Here is a 21,816-nt window from a genome sequence, read left to right as displayed (position 1 = left end):
GGGCGGCCTTACACCGGCACCATTTTTGCTTTTTAGGTCATGAGTAAAGGTAACAGCTTTGTTGATCATATTAGATACCGAGGGTAACACAGATATGACGCAGGCGACTCCCTCACATGTCCCTTTTCATTGGTTACGATTTACAAATAGTTGGAAACATTTGGGATATTTTAAGTACTCAACTGAACAAAATATATAACTAATAGTTTTTGGATATTTTACTGAACAATGTTTACATAGTGCACCTTTAACATTAAAATACTTGGCACTGTGTGCTTTAAGCAGTCTGCAGCATGCGTTCGGAAACCATACACCTTACCAGCTCCACCTGAAAGATCTTCTACAGGGGTTATTTCATGTAAGTTATATGTGCAGCAGCAGCATGTCTTACATGTTCACTCACAGCACATGTCTGTAAATGTATCGGCAGTAGCAAGTCTCTGTACTTGATCTACAGCAGCAGCAGCAGGGTTGTAGATGTATTCCGCCAAGACCAAATATATCAACATCGCTACATTCATTACCATGCTATATGCTAATCTTTCAGAGTTTTCAAGACAGAAACATGTTTGGAGCAAACAGAAAATTTACATTTCACAAACATAAAAACAAAATCCTTTTTTAATCATGTGTAGCCTGTATTTATATAATTTTAACATTTTATATTTTAGATCAATATTATAAGAAAAAAATAAGCACATGAATTAGAATTAACACGTTTAAATTTAAATTAGGTATAATTATAATATAGCTAGCATTTCCGGTGATATGTCCAGAGCATAAGTTATTTTTATTGCACATCATAACCCGAATATACGAATTTTAATCTGAAAGTAGGCTACTGTGCGTAAACGTGGTCACTGTCACAGATTCAGGACAAATGTGGAGTGTTTATGGGTCATCGAAATGTCCTGTTGTGTCTTTGTGCGCGTGTGGATGTTGGAGAGCTTTTTTTTAAATCGGGATTAAAGTGGACTCCAGCCATGCTTCCTATAATCAGATTGAGGAGCTGCTGTTCGCAAAATCACATCTGGATGGAGCCTGTGAGGGGGAGGAGTTAGTTTCTATGGGGATACACAGCTTACAGTAGCATAACATAACAGCGATGCTCTGCATAAGTGTAGTAATAATTCTAAACTGGGACCTGCGCGCTGCACAGTCCAGATTTACCAACCGACACATGCACAACTGCACAGCAATGAACGACATGAGCGCGCGTCGGTCTGTAACTGTATCTTAGGCTATATCATAAAGTCTGATGGGAAGCCGTGTGCAGAGTCAGACTCATGATTCATTCAAGGCGTTTTAAGAAAGTGTCATCTGTCTCCTCTCTGGACATGATTCTCGGACATGAGACTAAGTGTTACTGACAGGGCAAAAAAGCTGATTATTTTTTTGGAGATCAGGCGATGGTGCAGAAAGTGGGTGAGTTAATTATTTTTAAATTTCACTCACAGAAACTGTCATTTGCCAGTGCTTCTAAAATGTCACAAAGTTGTTTTAATCTAATTTATACGAGTATCCCCTATCATTTTATACTTTATGAATCCTAAAATGCAACATGCCATCTGCTGTGATGAATCATCTGCTGTTGCCTGTTCGTTGCAACGAATTAAAGTGTACCATACTGCTCAGTTTTTGTTCCCATCGTTGGCAGACACCTCTTTGAGAATTATACTGAACATAATCTGTCTAAAACATTTTTTAAGTGTCAGACAGACAGTTTTGAAGGGATTTTTAAGGACCAGGCATATAATGTGATGTTTTTTTTAAAATTTGCATGCCATTGTCATGTTAATCAGTAGCACATTCTACAAAAGTTTTGTCTGCTAGCTTATTTCCAACATTTAGTCTAGATCTTTCTATGGTTGTCTTCCAGGCTGTCCATCAACATGAAGCTATTTTACTGCCAGTAGTAGATCAAAAGAGATTATGAAAGGCTTTGCTTATCCAAGTCTGAGATTTAAATTAGTAATCAACAAACATTTTGGGAGCAAATGTTTCACTGTACATCACGTTTTTACCCTTTTGTTTGACATTTTGAGCAAAATGTTTACTATTATATGGTCAGCTTTAAAGAAAGCGCATATTTCATTCACATCAAATGATGGTATGGCACACTGTTTATACCCATATTATTTACGTCATTGGTAATTTCAGTAGGATTAGATGACATGTGAGAAGTCTGAAATGTCACATATAGTCTGTTGAGTTTATTTCATCAGTCCATTTTGAACGGAGTAGGGATTAAAGAGAGTTTGCCAGTTGCTGGAGAATTGGTGTCACAGGGTTACATAACTGCAGAAGGCTGTCTTTAACTTACTTTTAAATGCCTTTCTTGACCTAGAAGAATCTTTGCTTTTAATTGAGTCATTAACTGAACTAGAAAGGTCCCATTTTCTCCTGACTAAGAGATAGCTTAGACTCTCATTCTGGTTCCCTTGATGTGCCCAGTAGTATTTTAGGATGCTATAATCTGTATAGAAATTATTACAATTATTTTTCAAAGTAAAATCAATATGGGTTTTGTTATGGATAATGGTTTTGTTTGTATATTCCGTATTTAAGTAGGATATAACTTATTTTAAATAGGCCTACAGCATAAAGATTCAGTAAGAACAAGATCGTTTTCTGAGTGTTCATTAGCTTGTTTCTTTTTTTTTACTGAAGACAGAAAGAAAATAATAATCTTAGTGTATTTTCAGCGCTTTAGGGGCTTAGACACATGCTGAAATGTAACATTAACAGAGTAAATGCAAATATTCATCATAATCTTTTTCCATTGCTGTGGTTTCTACTTATAGAGGATAATATCAGGGACAAAGTGCATGAACTTTCTTAAATCTTTCTTAAATCCTTATATAACGAGATATATATAACTGACTTTTTAAAAGTATTTTAAAGTAAGTATTGTTATCGACCAAACCTTACTTTTCATTATATAAGATTTAAAGGCTCTAGACAATATTCAAGGAGGATCTGTAAAGCAATGGTTCTCACTTCTCAGCTTTTAAAAGCTTAAAGGCAGATCGCCTTTGGCAGATTGCTGGTATATTTGATGGTCCCTTTATATACAGTGCATTATTATTATTTTTTTCAAAAATTAGGCCATATTGAAGAACCATTTTTAGTTACCCAAAGAACCTTTCAATGAACATTTCTTAAAATAACCATTATTGTCTTAGTGTAAAGAACATTTTCAAACCTTTTCAACTACAAAGAACCTTTTGTCCAATAGAAAGTTCCATGGATGTTAAATTTTATTCATGGAACCATAGATGCAAATAAATAACCTTTATTTTTAAGAGAATTTACTTTTGGGGGGAAAAAAGTTACTTCGTTGTGGAACAAAACTGATCCAGTCAATGTTTTGTCCAAAATGAGCTTTGCCAAAGAAAGAATTCTGTCATAATCCTTTATAAACTGCTGATGGAAGCAATATGACTGTTGACCAGATATCTAGAGGCAAAATAGTTTCATTGTCTTTTTTTGCTGACTCAAAAAGGATTTACTTTTTCTGTGTAGAAGTAAATCATGGCAGGGACAACAGGGAATGAAGGAATCCACAAATTGTCCAGTGAAAACCAGAGGCCGGGTCTACAGCCACAGCAGGACGCGGACCGGAGGGGAATAGTGATCCAACTGACGGACACCGAGGGTGAATGGGACAATCTTGATGATGACAATGATCTCATATTCACAATGGACTGTGGTGGCAAAAAGTGTCTCAGCTCCCTCCGTAACCAAAGACCGTGTTCGGTTGACATTCAGACAGAGGGGGAGTGGGGTCTCAGCTCACCTGCATTCAATGTTCCTCTCTCTTCATCAGGCTCCCCAGGAGATGCTTTTGTTCGGGGTTCTGGCTTCCTCTCTCCAACTCACCGGCCCCTGGCCAGCTTAGTGAAGTCATTATCTACAGAACTGGAACTGAAAGAGTCTTCTTTAAAGCCCAAACCACTCCTCAGCCTTGTAAAGTCGATTTCCACCGAGCTTTCTCGCAGTGAACCTGAAGTGTCTCAATCTAGGTCTGATTCCAAGCTCAATCTGCATTTGTGGACGCAATTCACCCAGTCCAAAAGCCGCAATGGTGACTCCCGCACGGCCCCGCCATCTCCGGTCAACATGTCCCCCACTGAGCCCAAAGCCAGCTTCTTTAAAATGGAGCTGGAGGACACCAGACGCAAGCTCTCAGAGGCCATGCAGGAACCTCTGAGCATGTTCAGTAAGATCATGCGTGAGGACAGTGTTGGCAGCCCCAAGCACCAGAGGAGCACAGGATCGATGGACTCTCCAAGCTACAAAAACGTTGGAATTGGGAAATCGAACACTGATTTGAGTGTTTCCGAATCTCCTAAAAGTGCTAGGAAAGTGGAAAGTGAGTTTCTACCAGAGTGCAACTGGCCTGTGAGAAATCGTAGACGTTGTGTGCAGAAATCCTCCCTCTCCCATGACCATTGCCGAGAGATAGACACTGGACCTTTGATGGAGAGCAGCACTCACAGAAGATCGTCCCAGAACACAAATATAAACAGAACTGATCAAGAAGGTTTGACAGAAGATGTGACAAAGCAATACTCCTCTCCAGTGCCAGGAGTGGGTCTTGGTTATGTTGCATTGGTGTCATACTGCTATTTCATCATTCCTTTGTCAGCGTATTGGTCTGGCCTGTTCCTCGGTTTAGTGTTTGGATTTATGGTGGGGCTTGTGCTGATCCATTGGGGCTCCGTCAGACACCTGCCCATCAGTCACCAACATAGACTACATGGGACCTCCTATAATAACATTCTCTTTGAAACCCTACAGAGCAATGTACCTTCTCTCAAGGTGAGTTAGATGCATTTTCATTGCGAATATATTTGTTAAAAAAAGAATTGGTGGTATATTCTGTACTTGAAAATAATAGTATGAAATAATAATCAGAATAGCAAAACATTCTATTGAACCTTAGCACATATTTTAAGATAAAACTACAATATATACAATACATGCTCTCACCAATGCCACATTATTTCTTAAAAAATACAGTAAAAAAAAAACAATAATGTTGTGAACATCTAAAATAACTTTTCTGTTTGAATATAACTTATTCCTGTGATTGCAAAGCTAAATTTTCTGTATCATTACTCATTACTGTATATTAGTTTTCAGTATGAAATGATTCTTCAGAAATTATTCTAATATGCCGATTTGGTGTGCAAGAAAAAAAATTATTATTGCATGATATTTTCATGTTTAAAAGATAATACATTTTTCTAGTGATAAAGTGATAAACAAACTATTTAATTCATAACATTTAAATAAACTGAATCAAAACAAAAGAAAATATTAAAGTGCCCCTATTATGCTATTTTAAAATGTTCTCATTTTCTGATCTCCTACTACAGGTTTACATATATCAAAGGTTAAAGCACTTACATGTTCTCATAATATACATTGCAAATTACGATTTTTTTTTTATTTAGCATCCGAAACACACGCTGTATGCGGTTGACTTTTCAATCAAGAAAGACTAGGCCATCTGGCCAATCAGCGCAGAGAAGCTCTTGGAAAGGAGAATCATTGAAAAATGTATTGATGTGGAATGTATTTTATGAGAAAATGAAAGTTTTTTTTTTTTTTTACTTACCTCTAAAACAAAATTATGAGCCTTTAAAATAGCATAATATGGACACGTTTAAAGGGTTAGTTCACCCAAAAATGAAAATTCTGTCATTAATTACTCACCCTCATGCCGTTCCAGACCCGTAAGACTGAAGATATTTTTGTTGAAATCCGATGGCTCAGAAAGGCCTCCATTGGCAGCAATGTAATTTCCTCTCTCAAGACCCATAAAAGGCACTAAAGACGTCATTAAAAAGTCCATCTCACTACAGGGGTTCTATAATAATTTAATGAAGTGACAAGAATAGTTTTTGTGCGCAATAAAAATGGAATAAAAATAACGACATATAGTGACGGCCAATTTCAAAACACTGCTTCCTGAAGCTTCGGAGCTTTATGAATCAATGTATCGATTCATGATTCAGATTGCTTGTAAAACCGGCAAACTGCTGAAATCAAGTGACTTTGCCGATCCGAACCACTGATTCGATATACTGATTCCCAACGCTCCGAAGCTTCAAGAAGCTGTGTTTTGAAATCGGCCATCACTATACAAGTCGTTATTTTTTTTTATTTAATTTTTGTGCACAAAAACTATTCTCGTCACTTCATTAAATTATTGTAGAAGCACTGTAATGAGATGTAACAACGTCTTTAGTGCCTTCTATGGGTCTTGAGAGAGGAAATGACATTAGTGTCAATGAAGGCCTTTCTGAGCCATCGGATTTCAACTAAAATATCTTCATTTGTGTTCTGAAGACGAACAGAGGTCTTACGGGTGTCAAACAACATTGGGGTGAGGAATTAATGACAGAATTGTCATTTTTGGGTGAACTAACCCTTTAAGGTTCTGCATAGGTTCTCACCCTGTGAGTGGTCAGCGGTTACATCTCTCTTTACTGTTACTTTTGACTTATTTAATGCATATAATACATATTTAATGTTCCATTATAAATATATCTTAGTATAGATCATTTTAATTTAAGAATAATACATATATTTACTAGCTATATTACCCATATCATATAGCCACACATTTTCAAAACAATTTTCCTGTATGCAATGTATGAAAAATCAACTTAGCATAAGAAGCTTACCCTGAAAATGTTCATATTGAAATATCAATACCATAAAAGTTGTTCTTACTGTGACTTTGTTTTTGGTGTGAAATTGTTGCTAATTTTGAAAAATACATCACAACAAAGAGGCAGATATAGAGCATGGATAATCCAGGAGGGTGCAGAATACATGTAGTTGGGCTATTCAGCATAGGGTTAAAAGCTAAGAAAAGCACCAGAACAGAACTTGCAGACTGCTATTAAACCAAACCCTGCACTTCAGTGTGTCAAGCTCATGTCCTTCGGCAATCAGTCTTTCACACTGCAGTGAATTTCACAGTGTCTAAACTAAGCTTTAAACATCTTGCTTTTTTCCAAAACTGAGCAAAACCCTTATTGCAAATCTGCTCTGTGATAAATTCTCCTCTTCAGTGTCTGATGCAGAAAAAAAATACACCCACTGCTTGTCACAACCAGCTACAGCTCTTATCCTGATGCCCTACTTCTTTTTGTTCATCTTTGTGCTAAAACTTTGTGGTGAGGATGCAAAGATTACAGTAGAGTTTAAGCAAAGTGTTTCTGCATTCCAGGGCTGGATGAACGAGATGTACACGTATGATCCAGAGACTTACCAACCATCCCTCATGCACTCTGTGTATGTCACATTGGATGGACCCTGTTTACGGTTTGACTACCCACGTAACAACATTCCCCGCTGGGCTGCCTTTGACGAGCCCTGCTGCGAAAAGCATTTCACCCACTCGCGGATATTTCGACTCACTGGCAGCAAGGTTAGTGTACCGATGATTTTAGCCCCATGGTAGAAAGAGGAGGTAGTGCGTGCGACACAGTTTTGCTTATGGTCTCTGCACCCAAATAGATTGAATTATAATGTGGCAGAATGTTGCATAGATGTCAAGTAATTATAATGAAGTTGTTGCCTTGGTAACAGGTATTTCTTCTGCCACTGGCTTTGGCACACAAGAGAGTGTGGAACAGGAAGTATCCTATCTGCATTAGTTTGGCTGAAGGAGAAAGAGCTGTGGAGGAAGACAAGACAGAAGATGGTCAGGGGGAGGCTCAGAAAGTCGAGAACCCCCCTGGCTCTATGACTAATGTTTGCCATCCTGTTACACTGTACCTTTTTGGACGAACGGGACGGGAGAAAGAGGAATGGTTCCATCGACTGTTTTCTGTGTCCATTCACAATGAAGAGGACCATTCTGAATCTATATTTGTTGGTAAAGTTGAACATTAATACATACATACATGCATTACATTTTTTTGTGACAAAATATATAATCATTTGTAATAAAATGATTTTTTATTGAATTATGAATTTAAATGAAACATAATTTGACTTTTAATGTAATTCTTTTGATCAATTTTATTTTTGTTCATAATGGAACATTTTAACTGCTTTGTGGTTATCAAAAACGAAGAATGAATATACACCGATCAGGCATAACATTATGACCACTGACAAGTGAAGTCCTCAATGTTGATGAACGTTGAGAACCAGGAAAAATGGGCAAGTTTAAGGATTTAAGAGAGAGTTGAAAAAGGGCCAAATTGTGATGGCTAGATGACTGGGTCAGAGCATCTCCAAAACTCCAGCTCTTGTGGGGTGTTCCTGGTCTGCAGTGGTCAGTATCTATCAAAAGTGGTCCAAGGAAGGAACAGTGGTGATACGGGGACAGGGTCATGGGTGGCCAAGGCTCATTGATGCATATGGGAAGTGAATGCTGGGTACTGACAACAGATGAGACTGTAGCTCAAATTGCTCAAGAAGTTAATGCTGGTTCTGATAGAAAGAATACACAGTTTATTGCAGTTTGTTACGTATGGGGCTGCCCAGACCAGTCAGGTTGCCCGTCCACCACCGAAAGCGCCAACAGTGCATCAACTGGACCACAGAGCAATGTAAGAAGGTGGTCTGGTCTAATGAATCACGTTTTCTTTTACATCATGCGGATGGCCGAGTGTGTGTGTGTCGCTTACCTGGGGAACACATGGAACCAGGATGCACTATGGGAAGAAGGCAAGCCGGCGGAGACAATGTGATGCTTTGGGCAATGTTCAGCTGGCAAACCTTGGGCCCTGCCATCCGTGTGGATGTACTTCGACACGTACCACCTACCTAAGCATTGTTGCAGGCCATGTACACCTTTTCATGGAAATAGAATTCTCTTGTGGCTGTGGCCTTTTTTAGAAGAATAATAGGCTCTGCCACAAAGCAAAAATGGTTCAGGAATGGTTTGAAGAGAACAACAACAAGTTTTAGGTGTTGACTTGGACTCCAAATTCCCCAGATCTCAGTCCAATCGAGCATCTGTGGGATGTGATAAACAAACAAGTCCGATACACGGAGGTCTCACCTCGCAACTTGCAGTACTTAAAGGATCTGCTGGTAACATCTTGGTGCCAGACACCACAGCACACCTTCAGGGATCTAGTGGAGTCCATCCCTTGACGGGTCAGTGCTACTTTGGAAGCAAAAGGGGGACCAACACAAAGGATGGTCATAATGTTATGCCTGATTGGTGTATATTGCATCACTCCAAAACATTTTAGGCCTAAATTTAAGATTTATGTATTTAGATTGCATATACAATTTCTTTTTAAAATTTTGACAAACGAATAAACTTAATGTGATGCATATTTGTCACTCAGTCAAACATGAAATGGGTAAGAAAGGCAAGATTTCTGCACTCAAAAAAGAAAATCATGGCATAGTAGTTTATTATTAACTATTTATATATTATTATTAATTATTTGCGTTTATTTTATTTATTTAAAAAAATAGCTTAGAATCTACATAAATCTGTTTATTATGAAAACAATTAAATTATTCAGTCAGTTTAAAGCTACACTGTGTGATATTTTCGCTCATCTACCGGTGTAAAGGACCATCCAGTGAATATTAGTTTCTGTTCCTCTCAATTCTGATTTCGTTTGAACTCCTATGGTGGCCGATTTAGTCCATGATTAACATGGCAATCCCCCTCTTCACATTCGACACGGTGCCATCGAGTGTTAAAACGAGAAATGCGAAGCTTGAATTTATGGGTATGTCCCTCTTTGGCTAATGTACTTTCAAGATGGAGGAGCAACATGGCGACCAGCATTCGAACTCTCACCTGTATGTATTTTCAATAGCATATTATAAATTCACGAGAATACTTTATTACTTGAAAGAAGTAAATATACATTAATGTATACATAAAATGCGTAATATACATAAAATGCGTGTCAAAAACTTACCGATTTCAGCCGCAGCTTCAGCAGTGTAAGGGGGTGGGCTTTAGATTCTAGAGAGCATTTTGATTGGACAGAAGATTTGACGAGAAAGTGAAGTCTGCGATGATGTCACCAAAATCTGAGATCCGTTTTAACGGAAGTGGGAGACTGTACATTTTGAATGATTGTATCTCCTAAATGCAAATTTTGTCATAGTTTTGGAACATACCAGCTTATTCATAACTTTAAGGCTAACACAGTCATACTAAAAGCTAAAAAACTTACATTTTGATTTCAGTGGACCTTGTAAGAAATCATGTTTATTTCAAATACTTATATCACAGGGGATAATACAGGGGATACACCGCTCTACCGTCATGTGAAAGTGATTGCAGTTTTGGCCACAATCTTACAAAAAAGCTGTGGTACAAGCAATATTCAATTAGTTAAAATGTATTAGAATTAAACAATTGAATTGATCGATGATAAATATATAAACCTTGTTATATGAACTCGTTTGCAGTTCACAGGTTTACATCCGAGTTCAGAAAACAGCATTCACTTCATCCAAACGAACTGAACTGTAATCCATAGAATAGAATAGAAATGTTATATTCATATCAAATATTACATATTTTCTGAGTGCAAGTGAAAAATAATAAGATATATTGATTTAATATTATTTAATGTTATAATACTTTTTAACAATAATAATATGTAATGTATTTAATATAGCAATTATTTGTTTCATATATCAATAATGCTAAAAAAGTATCAATACACTATCCACTTTGTACAAAAAAACTATATTAGTGTTGATCGTTGTGCCATGTTTTAATGGAGTAAACAATGTAAGAAGCCATGGTCCTGTACCAAAGCTAGTCTTATATTCTTATATTATGCTCTTTTATTCTTATCCATAATATCAGGGGGTAAAATACTATTCTAATAATTTATTTTGCTCTGTAGATAAGCCTGTATTGTGTGAGGAGATCCCCTTTGGTCTGTCACATGGTGGTGAAGGCTCAGTCAAGGACAGCAGTGAAGATGTATTCCATAGTGATCTGGTTGGCAGAGTAAAGGAGAACATTTTACCAGATTACACTTCTTACATGACCAGTCTCGTCTTCTCAGCACACACCAGTCCTGTTCAAAGCCCCTGCCAAAGCAGCACCCAGGGCAGTCCGACTGACAAAGAGCAGGTGAGCTTCAAACAAACATGCTTTGTGCCATAGAATGCTTTGTGTCTGTGGACGAGCTTTGTCATCCCAGCAAACTGTGAATAATCTTTGTCACGTGACCATGTAAAAAGGCTGATGATATACAGATGTGGCCAAAGCATGTCAAAGTACATCTTCTACATGCAGGAATGTCAAAGCACATTTATCTAGGTCTACAACATGTTGGCTTTACATGAAGGTGAAATGCTAATGTGTAAAACTAGATAAAATATTTAGCTAAAGATTAGCCATTAATTATTAAACAAAGCTTCATTCCTTTGGGTGAATGAAGTGTGTCAGTTGCTAAAATTGAGAAATAAATGCATGACATACTGAATTGTTTACTGCATTTAACCCTTTTACTGGCTATATATGAAAATGCGCCCCCAAATAAAATTTTGGAATGATTCCTATTATCATTTTAAAAATGCAGATATTTCACATATTCTCCAATAATTCAACATAGATAATTAAGATGCTTTAATGTTTTTGAAATAAGTCTCTTAAAGGGGGGGTGAAACACTCAGTTTCAGTCAATCTCATGTCAATCTTGAGTACCTATAGAGTAGTATTGCATCCTTCATATCTCTGAAAAGTCTTTAGTTTTATTATATTTATAAAAGAAATATGGGCTGTACCGAGTCTTTCCGGAAAAAACCAAGCGCCTGGAGGCGTATCGTGTGGGCGGAGCTAAAGAATGAGGAGCGCAAAGCGATGACGTCCTCAAGCGCGGAGAAGCACATGGCTATCGATCTCAGCTAATACAGATATGATCCAGAATCATTCTGAGGCTGAAATAAATTGAACAGGAGAAACCGCAACAGCAGGACGTCCGTCTCTGTGGTATGTACTGTATTTAGTGGCCTGTCAACATTTGTGTCCTCTACTCGCAGTTTATGAGGACATGATTCGGTTAATGGACTATTGTATGCGACTAAAGCTTAGCAGTAGCAAGCAAAACGGTTTTGCATGTCAGACTAGTGTAACGTTATACATAGATGATCTCATTGGTTATAAGTTATACAACAATGGAGTCCGTTAGCGCATTTGAATGACGAAGCACGCGATCGTGTCGTTTACTGATGTTTACTCACGCGACAACAGCACAGACATTTGAAGCAGTTTTACTCACCGGCTGCTTCCAAAGCAGGACCGAACCTTTATCGCTGGGACCGCTCCGTCAAAAACACACTTCTTTGGTATGATTTGGTAAAGTCCTGACAGCAGTGAACGGTGGAAATCCACTTTGCGACGCGACTGAAGTGATGTTGTGAAGCTTCCCGTCATTTCTGCGTTCAAATCGGTTCAAATGCAGCGCTGCCTTCCCGGAATGCTGTGCTGAAGCGTTGAAGTTGCTCGACGTCACTCATAGGAATAAAGTGGAGCGCGGCGCAACCATAGGGCGTGTCAGAAGTGTTCACGGATTAATGTTAAACAAAATTATTTTAAACATTATAAATGTCTTTACCATAACTTTTGAGTCATTTAATTCATCCTTACCACTTAACTATTGATTTTTTTTTTTTAAATATATATATACCTCAAACTTTTGAATGATAGTGTAGGCTTCATCTGACAGTGTTTTTTAATGCTAAAAATGTACATTTTTTAAATGGTGTCGTGGAAAATTCCAAGTCCCAATGTTCCTTCAGTTCAGCATTTGAAGGAAATCTCTCAGAGTCGAAGCTCCAGACTTCAGAAGATATTAACTTCATTGTATGAACAACAAAGTGAGATGCCAGCTGAACATCTGAATTTTCCATAGTAAACTCCATCAATTATCCTGTTTTATTATCTTCCCTCATCCAATGGGCACCTTTCCAACCACCCTTTCGTCTCCACCTTATGATTTTGCAACACTTAAATGCAAACCTCTACATTTTTTTGATTTACTGTGGAAAATCCCCAGAGTTTCTCTTTTTTTCCAACAATACATATCATGTACCATTCTCATAACGCTCCACTGGTCACCTAGGCCTCACATCCGTGCCTGTACACCAAGTGATGTAATCTTCTAGTAGTTTTCCATGCTCTTTCAGGACCCTCTCCTTACAGAAGGCCCAGTCATTATTTTATTGATACATAACCTAGTTCTATTTCATATAATCAATGTCATTCTAATGGCAGGTGTGTATAAGCACATTACTAGGTCTAAAACATGTTGGCTATACAGTACATGTTAGAAATGGTTGATTACCCATGAATTATTAAATGAAGCTTTTTTGCTGTGGGGTGTGAGAAGTGTGTCAGATGCTTAGAGGCAGTGGCTAAAATTACTTTAGCCTCCAAATACAGGAAATACTATAACAAAATGAGGAAAAATGTTTTACTGCAATAAAAGATTGTGAAATGTAATTTAAGCTAGTTTATTAATCACATTACATAAAAATTTCAAACAATTCTGGAATGGGAGTAATACAATTATGTTATATATATATATATATATATATATATATATATATATATATATATATATATATATATATATATATATATATATATATATATATATATATATATATATATATATATATAATATATATAATATATACACACACACACATTTTAAAATGCAAATCCTTCACACATTTTCAGTGATTCAACATATCTCTTGATATGACAGTTTACCCCTAGCAAAGTTGTGGAGCAAGATGTGCCACTGGACCACTTTTTTTCAGAAGCAATATTTTTTATGGCAGTGTTTTGTTTTTAGTTAATAGAAAATCTTGAAATATATTAAGGAGTATTATTGTTTTACTTCTATTTCATTTATCCTTGCTTAGAGGACAATTTAAGTGAAAAGGGGTGCATCTTAGCCCTGCTTGTAGAAAATAACAAGATGATGTTTCTTCCATCAACCCTTTAGGAGCAGACCTTTTGTTGCAGTGAGGATGAATCAAAGCCTGCCTGGTTGAATGCACTAATTGGTCGAATCTTCTGGGACTTCCTCCATGAGAAGTACTGGGCTGATAAAGTCCAACAGAAGATACAGCGAAAGCTGAGCAAAATTCGGGTAAGAGAACAGACAGGAAGTATGTCATGTCCTTTAACTGGACAAAGTGAGAGAGTGTTTTTTTGTTTGCTTTTTATCTTCCTCAAGCATAATTTCAAAAAGTGAAAAAATAGATTGTGATATTAATGGTCCTACACAGTGTGCTTGTTTTTCTGAGTTTACCCTCTTTTACCATAGTTGCCTTACTTCATGGATGAACTGACCCTCACCGAACTGGCCATGGGCTCCAGCATGCCCCAGATAACATGCACATCACTACCACAGGTCAACATCAGAGGTTGGTGGGGATAAGAGCCTCTTATAAAAGAGCAGATTAGGTCATTCATCCGTCAGGACTGCTTGACATACGTGTTCTGTTCCTGCACTGGGTAGTAGATGGGATGTTTTTATCCTTCTGTAATCTCAGGGATCAATAGAGAACATAACATCACGTCACTCTCCTTAGCGAATAGCAGCTCGTCTGCGAGCATGTGTACACGTGTCTGTTTACGCGCTCAGCTGCATGGTGAAATGCCCACTGTGAAGCATATGTGGGATGTATTATCCCCGCGAGAAGTGAAGCTATTATTGTGTGGGGCACAGTGTGTGTCTTTTACTATCCGCCTCATGATCTGCGAGCATTATGTAACATGTAATATCTTTCAACTGTCTGGCTCCCTCACTCAGGTCTCATCCCATTTATGGATTTATAATGTGTGCTGGTAGACTTGTGGGCAGTTTATTATGCTATAATTATATGCAATTTCAGTCTTTTATGCAATTATAAAAAATGTATATGCAGTCTTTGATTTCAACAATTTACAACATTATTAGTCAATATTAAAATAGGAAATGAATGTACATGAGCTGAGCTGATATAACATTTTAATTGTTACTTTTTTATTACATTTTATTTAATTTATAAGAATAAATCAAGCATTTTCTGAATAAGTACAGTACTTCTTTAAATAAACAGTTCAACTGTGACAACTCTTAGAGTAGTTTTGGGATGTTAAAGGGATAGTTCCCAAAAATGAAAATGTGATGTTTGTCTGCTTACCCCCAGTGCATCCATCATCTAGGTGTCGTTGTTTCTTTAGTAGAACACAAATTAAGATTTTTAACTCCAACCGTTACTGTTTGCCAGTCATAAAATCATGTGAATGGGTAACATTCTATGAGAAAAAAAAAACATGCTTAGACAACATGCACAAAGAGCCCTGTGGCTCATGATGACACATTGATATCTTAAGACACAAAACGATCAGTTTGTGTGAGAAATCGAGTCGTATTTTTATTTTATTTTTACCTCAAATAGAACGCTATATCCAACAGCCTGGAATGCGCTTCACTTCGTGTACAAGATTCCGGTATACTGTACACGATCTGGTGTAGTTTACGCCAACGCCAGAAGTGAATCTTGTACACGACGCCCGAGTGTGTATATTGTCTTTCCTTACCGGAAGTGAAGCGCATTCCGGGCTGTTGGATATAGCATTCTATTTGAGTTAAAAAAAATACATAAATACGGCTTGATTTCTCACACAAACTGATAGTTTTGTGTCTTAAGATATCAATGTGGCGTCATGAGCCACAGGGCTCTGTGTGCATGTTGTCTAAGCATTTTTTTTTTTTGCTCTCATAGAATGTTACGTATATGGTTCTTTGGTTTTTTAGGATCAATCATTAAAAAAATATTCATACTGTTGTGATAAATGCACTTTTTGTGACACATCACTTGAAGATATTAAACATTTATTTTTGTATTGCCCTTCTCCTATTTAATTTTGGACTGACTTTAAAATAGATATTCCTAAAATAGAAATTCCTAGTATTAGAATTTAGAACCTTGCATTGCATGTTAAGTATTTCATGGCTGAATTAGATATTTATTACTGAATGTAAAAGTTTTTGAAATAACAGTTTTAACAACGACAACAGGTAACTTTTGCTATTTATATCTTTGTGTCTCAGGCCTATGGGTGCATTTGGAGGTGGAGTACACAGGAGCACTACAAATGACTCTAGAGACCAAAATCAACCTCTCTAAACTTGGGAAGGAGGGAGTCCTTGAAGCAGAGGAAGAGTTGGAGACCTTCAATGAGTTGTACGTTTTTGGAGAATAAAATAACCTTTCCGAGTTTAGACAAAAAATGCCATTATTCTTATTATCTCAACAAAGTATAGCATATACAAAGTCTACTATACAACCGGGGGTGCACATAAGTGGTGCGCAGGTTAGCAACCAAACTTGCTGTAAAAAACGCTGGGTAAATAAGCTCAGACCACTCATTTGTGTACTGACACGGTTGACTAGCCTAGAAATCTAGACGTACCATAGCGGCAGCAAATCTAATCTGCCCACGAATATCGCCTAGCAACTCTAAATACAGTTCTGAGCTGTAAACGCCAAACTCTGGTCGGGCCAATCATATCGTGTACAGAGTCGGTGGGCTTAACATAATGACGACGGCCGAGCTGCGCTCGTGCTTCTAGTAAACACAGAAACTGGAGAACGGCGGTCTTTCGAATCAGCTTTGACCACGACTTTGGAAGACTTGAAGTTAAGCTTTCCTCTGAGAAAAGAACAAAGAACGGCACTGAAGTCATTCTTAAAAAGGGAAGATGTGTTCGAGTTTTGCCGCCTGGATACGGCGAATGTTTAATCTATCAACTGTCTATGCTATCAATGAGCTCCGTTTCACCTTCGTTGCTCTGGTTGGTGTAGCGCTATCCTATCGCGTGCAGAGGGAGTTTGAAAGACAACCGTTTATCCCGCCCCTCGGATTGAGCCCTGTCAATGGTGAGTTTCAGACCAAATATCTTGATGTGGGTCTGGCTTGTCAGGCTAACGGTTGACAGCTGTTAAGGCACAATCCCCGTTTTAGATTGACTAACTGTAATACTGTATAAGATGTAAAACTGTAACAACTGAGCAAGACGTAAAGCTGTGACATGCACTGACATGTGCTGGCAGTGCATATACTTACTTCCTGGGAAGCTGCCAAAATAAAAGCTTGCTGATTTTAGGTTTGAAAATTTTGAAAATTCATATTGAAAAAATGTAAATGTAAATATCAACGTTGGACTTTTAAGTCTACTATAAAATAATTGTGTTATTATTTAATACTCATTTATTTTAAAATATAATATTCTCACAATTTATTTATTATTTTATAAAAAGTAATAAAGTGAAATAATGCTGCTGTTAATTATTTAATTTTTTATAGTTATATCTAATGGCTCACACACTATGTGTAGTGTGAGCACCAAACCGAATCTCCAGATGCTCTCATGAAAACCAGATGGGAAAAAGTATGTGCACCCCTGTATATAACCTACACTAACATTCAAAAGTAACAACAACAACAAAAACTTAAATTGAACACAAGTTAAGATAGCAGCACAATTCAGTCGAAAGTACATATATACATATTTTATATTTAATATGTTTGTGTGCTGCTGCGTATCCCTGTGTGTGTTATAAGCAGGGTGTATGCATGTTGTGCACCCACCTATACACTGGAGAGAAAAAAAATCAGGTCTCCAATTGAACATTTTCTAGTGACTGATCACATCTAAATTTTTCATGCTCTGAAATATTTCATATTCAAATTCAATTTGGCCAACTGAAAAATGTAGATGTGATCAGTCACTAGAAAATTTTCAATTGGAAACATTTTTTTTATAGTGTAGGTGCATATTATTAACAAGCTCTTTAAATTACACCAAAAATACTCCAGTGACTTTAGACCAGGTTTTTGTTGGTCAATAGCGCAGTCGTTTTCAGTTTTCTCCAAATAGCAATGTGCCAACAATGCACCTGAACACACCTTGTTTTCAGACAATGAATCCCATGGGCAAACAGATTGGCTTGAGTGCATAATTTGCACGTGAAAATGATAACTGCGTTGGGCTGAAAATAGCAGAAACCTCTTGCGTCGCACCTGGCGTTGCATCGCGCCGGGTGTATGATAGGGCCTTAAGACTCTTAAGTGCAATCCTAGTGTCATGTGTGGGTTTATGTGTATCTCTGGTTGTGATGAGGTCCTGTCTGGATGTGTGTTGTGCAGTAGCAGGTCCAGGCTCTCTGTGCTGGCTGACAGTGATGAGGAATCCTCAAGTGCAGGATCCTCTGATGAGGAGGAAGTTTCATCTGCTGACACTCAAGGAACTCTGACAGAAAAGGCTCTAGCTGGTGTTGAGGGGTAATTATCATTACCTGAAGAATTCACATAATTCAATAAACAGTTATTCTCTGAGATCTCAGAGTTTGGGATGTTGCAACTGTTTGCGTTATTTGGATGGGATGCATTTCATTCTTGTAAATGAAACATCAACAGGATAGTTCACCCAAAAAATTGTATTTAATATTTTTCTTAGCCTCATGTCATTCCAAACCCAAATTACTTTCTTTATTCAATTGAACAGGCAATATATTTAGATATTTCAGAGCATGTAAACCCTGCTTCTTGTCCATACAGTGAAAGTGGTTGGGGTCTAGAGATAAACGTGGTCACTATTCACTTTTAATGTATGGAAAAGAGCAGCTTGGACATCTTGCTAAATGTCTCCTTTTGCATTCCAAGCCAAGAGTTTTGGAGCGACATGATTTTTGGGTGAATTATGCCTATAAAACATCATCTTGTCTTTTTTGAGTTCTTTGTCAAAAATGCTGCTTAAAATAAATCAAGGCCACCTGCTGAAAAATTTACTTTGCTTCCCACAGGGCTGCAGCTGGAGGCAGCACTAGTAGGCGGATTTTGAGATTTGTCGACAAGATTGCCAAATCGAAGTACTTCCAGAAGGCCACGGAAAATGAGTACATAAAAAAGAAGATCGAAGAAATGTCCAACACCCCTCTGCTGCTTGCGGTGGAAGTCCAAGAGCTCTCTGGAACCCTCGCCATCAACATTCCTCCTCCCCCCACCGACAGAATATGGTATGAGCCATCCTCACTCAACTGAACACTCTCTGTTAATGTTGCATTGGGACTGAAGCTTTGCTTAAGCTTACACAGAGTTTACAGAGATTATTGAAAGCAATCACACTCTTTAACGATTGGTGTCATCCACAGTTGAAGCTTTAACTTTGTTGTAATTAAATTTCGATTAGATAATTACGGATTAGAGACGAGTGTAAGACTGTCTAATAACTGCGCGTGATGTGATGAATTCAGTAATGCGAGGAGGAGGAAGAGGAGGACCCCTTGTGAAAACTTAGGACACTTCAGCATATTTTTGATTAAAAAAAGTACTTAGTATGGAATTATTATACTTTAAAAGAACTGAATGTTATGTTTCCAGACTTTTAATTGCATGTTAATTGCAATTAAATAAAAGTGTTTAAATTGTTTTTAAAGGGTTTGTTTACCCAGAAATACAAATTCTGTAATTAATTTCTTACCTTCATGTGAGAAAGGTCACCTATAAGACCTTTGTTCATCTTCGGAACACAAATGAAGATATTTTTGTTGAAATCCAATGGCTCAGAAAGGCCTTCATTGACAGCAATAACATTTCCTCTCTCAAGACCCATAAAAGGTCCCAAAGTCGCCATTAAAAAAGTCAATCTCACTACAGAGGCTCTACAATAATTTTATGAAGTGACGAGAATATTTTTTGTGCGTAAAAAATACTTCAACAACATCTTGTCTTCTGTCTGGGTCTCTGATATGAACTAATGAAGCACCACAACGTTCATCATTTTGCAGATTCAAGTTTGCACATTCAGGTTTGCAGACATGGATACACCAGAATAACATGTTTTGTTGTTTTTCTTTTAGGTATGGTTTCTGCGGACCCCCGAAGCTTGATCTAAGAGTCAGACCCAAACTGGGGGAGCGAGAAGTGACTTTCTGTCACGTAACTGAATGGATTGAAAAGAAGCTACAGGATGAGTTTCAGGTTTGTTTTGATGATATTGTGATAGTTTCACTCGAAACTTACCTACCATGTTGAAGGGATAGTGTACCCAAAAATTTTAATTAGCTCCCCCTCAAGTCATCCTAGGTGTATAGGACATTCTTCTTTCAGACGAATACAATCAGAGTTATATAAAAAAAAAATCCTGGCTTTTCCAAACTTTATAATGGCAGTGAAAAAAGCATAACTGTCACAACGATGACATCGGACGTAGCGTGAGCATTTTGAACTGCGGGAGGCGTTACACTTTCTTCATAAGTTCAATACGGAAAGCTGTCCGCCGGAAGCTAGATATTTTACTTTATAAAGTTTTAAATATGTATATTTTTCTTACACAAACCCATCAATTCACTTCAGAAGGCCTTTATTAACCTCCTGGAGCTGTGTGGATTACTTTTATAATGGATAGATGCACTTTTTGTTTGTTCTAAAGTTTTGGGCTGCCATTCACTGTCATTATATTATAATGGTTGGATTAGCCAGGGTATTTCTTAATTATATAAGTCTGATACCTAGGATGGCTTGAGGGGGAGTACATTTTGGGTGAACTATCTATAATATATAAGTATATGACAGCTTTTAATTTAATTTAGTTGTTTATTTCAGTTAAATTATTTACTATACCATTTTTAAATTAACCTCCATAACAAATCTTGTCTGATTACTTTATATTTTTCTAGAAAGTTTTTGTTTTGCCCAACATGGATGACATTTACCTGCCGCTAATGCACTCTGGGATGGAGAACCCGACTGCTTCCCAACAACACCCTGCAAAGCTGTCCCAGCATTCCTCTGTGGCCTCCACTGACAGGTGTGATCTGGAACATACTTCAGATTCAGAACTACAGTAGTGCCTCCTTGTGGACAGGCATGGAAATACACCGGCATCGCTCATTTTACTTAAAAAAACTTCAGTAATAAGCTTCATTTTATCACACAGGATAATGTCAGTAGCTCCCACACGTTCTCTCTTAATTTATTATCCCCATCATCATACATTCCCATTTCTTGGAAACCCAAAACTGTTATTCCTATTATACCAGTGGCTTAATGTGTGTTTAAAACATTATATTACTTTATTGTGTTTATGTCCTAAGGACAAATTATTATTTGTTGAACTTACACAATAGCTTAAATTAGACATATACGTATTAGCAATAAAGAAAAAATAATTTATTATTAAGAATTCATATTTAGAAATAAATGCAACTTGTCTTGAAAAAATAAATCTTACATAAATGTTCCACAAGTGTTTGCTTTTTACATTATGAATGAATATATAGTATCAAAGACAGTTTTTGTACGATTTCACATTTTCTTGTCAAGTGTCACTTCAAGATTGTAATATCCGAACTTAAGCAGGCATTTGAATGTTACAGTAATTGTTTTTATGCATTAGCATCAATGTCTCACTTTATTAACCTCTCAAAACTCTATGAGGAATGTGCAAAACAATATATTTTTTTGTTTATCATCATGCTTTTCTGTATATACAAACAATAAATCTGTAAAATTGGTGGGTTGTGCTGCCCTTTCTGAAAAAAAAAGGGATTCTGTCATTATTTGCTCGACCTCATGTTGTTTCAAACCTGTGTGACTTTCTTTATTCAGCAGAATGCAAAAGGTTTGTGTTTCAACTGTCCACCGACTATTGTCCGGACAGGAGAAAGAAGGTCAAACAGGTTTAGAATGACATGAAGTTCGGTGAACCATCCCAGATGATTACAAAAAAGGGAAAGACACATTTAATAAAACTCGCACATAAAAAAAACTAACTCGAA

The 21,816-nt window shown here is 37.3% G+C and overlaps 1 protein-coding gene across 1 annotated transcript; it reads left to right on the top strand.

Annotated features, from left to right (window-relative positions):
- The first annotated feature begins 1,063 nt into the window (after window positions 1–1,063).
- tex2l (testis expressed 2, like) lies at window positions 1,064–21,552 on the top strand. Its single transcript, XM_067430201.1, has 12 exons — window positions 1,064–1,425; window positions 3,526–4,824; window positions 7,250–7,450; window positions 7,612–7,900; window positions 10,869–11,101; window positions 13,986–14,132; window positions 14,310–14,409; window positions 16,086–16,218; window positions 18,185–18,319; window positions 18,841–19,053; window positions 19,897–20,017; window positions 20,716–21,552. The coding sequence occupies exons 2-12, from the start codon at window positions 3,535–3,537 to the stop codon at window positions 20,884–20,886; spliced, it is 3,033 nt and encodes a 1,010-aa protein (XP_067286302.1). The 5' UTR covers window positions 1,064–1,425; window positions 3,526–3,534; the 3' UTR covers window positions 20,887–21,552.
- Window positions 21,553–21,816: the final 264 nt, after the last annotated feature.

This window comes from Pseudorasbora parva, chromosome 21 (assembly GCF_024679245.1).
Source record: "Pseudorasbora parva isolate DD20220531a chromosome 21, ASM2467924v1, whole genome shotgun sequence".
NCBI lineage: Eukaryota > Metazoa > Chordata > Actinopteri > Cypriniformes > Gobionidae > Pseudorasbora > Pseudorasbora parva.
Note: the sequence above shows the minus strand (reverse complement) of the source record. Positions and strands in the feature narration are given on the sequence as shown.

Coding starts and splice junctions, on each gene's coding strand:
- tex2l (XM_067430201.1), top strand. CDS start 3,535: ATGGCAGGGACAACAGGGAATGAAGGAATCCACAAATTGTCCAGTGAA. Junction 18,320..18,840: donor GCTCTAGCTGGTGTTGAGGG/GTAATTATCATT, acceptor TGCTTCCCACAG/GGCTGCAGCTGGAGGCAGCA. Junction 19,054..19,896: donor CCCCCCACCGACAGAATATG/GTATGAGCCATC, acceptor TTTTTCTTTTAG/GTATGGTTTCTGCGGACCCC.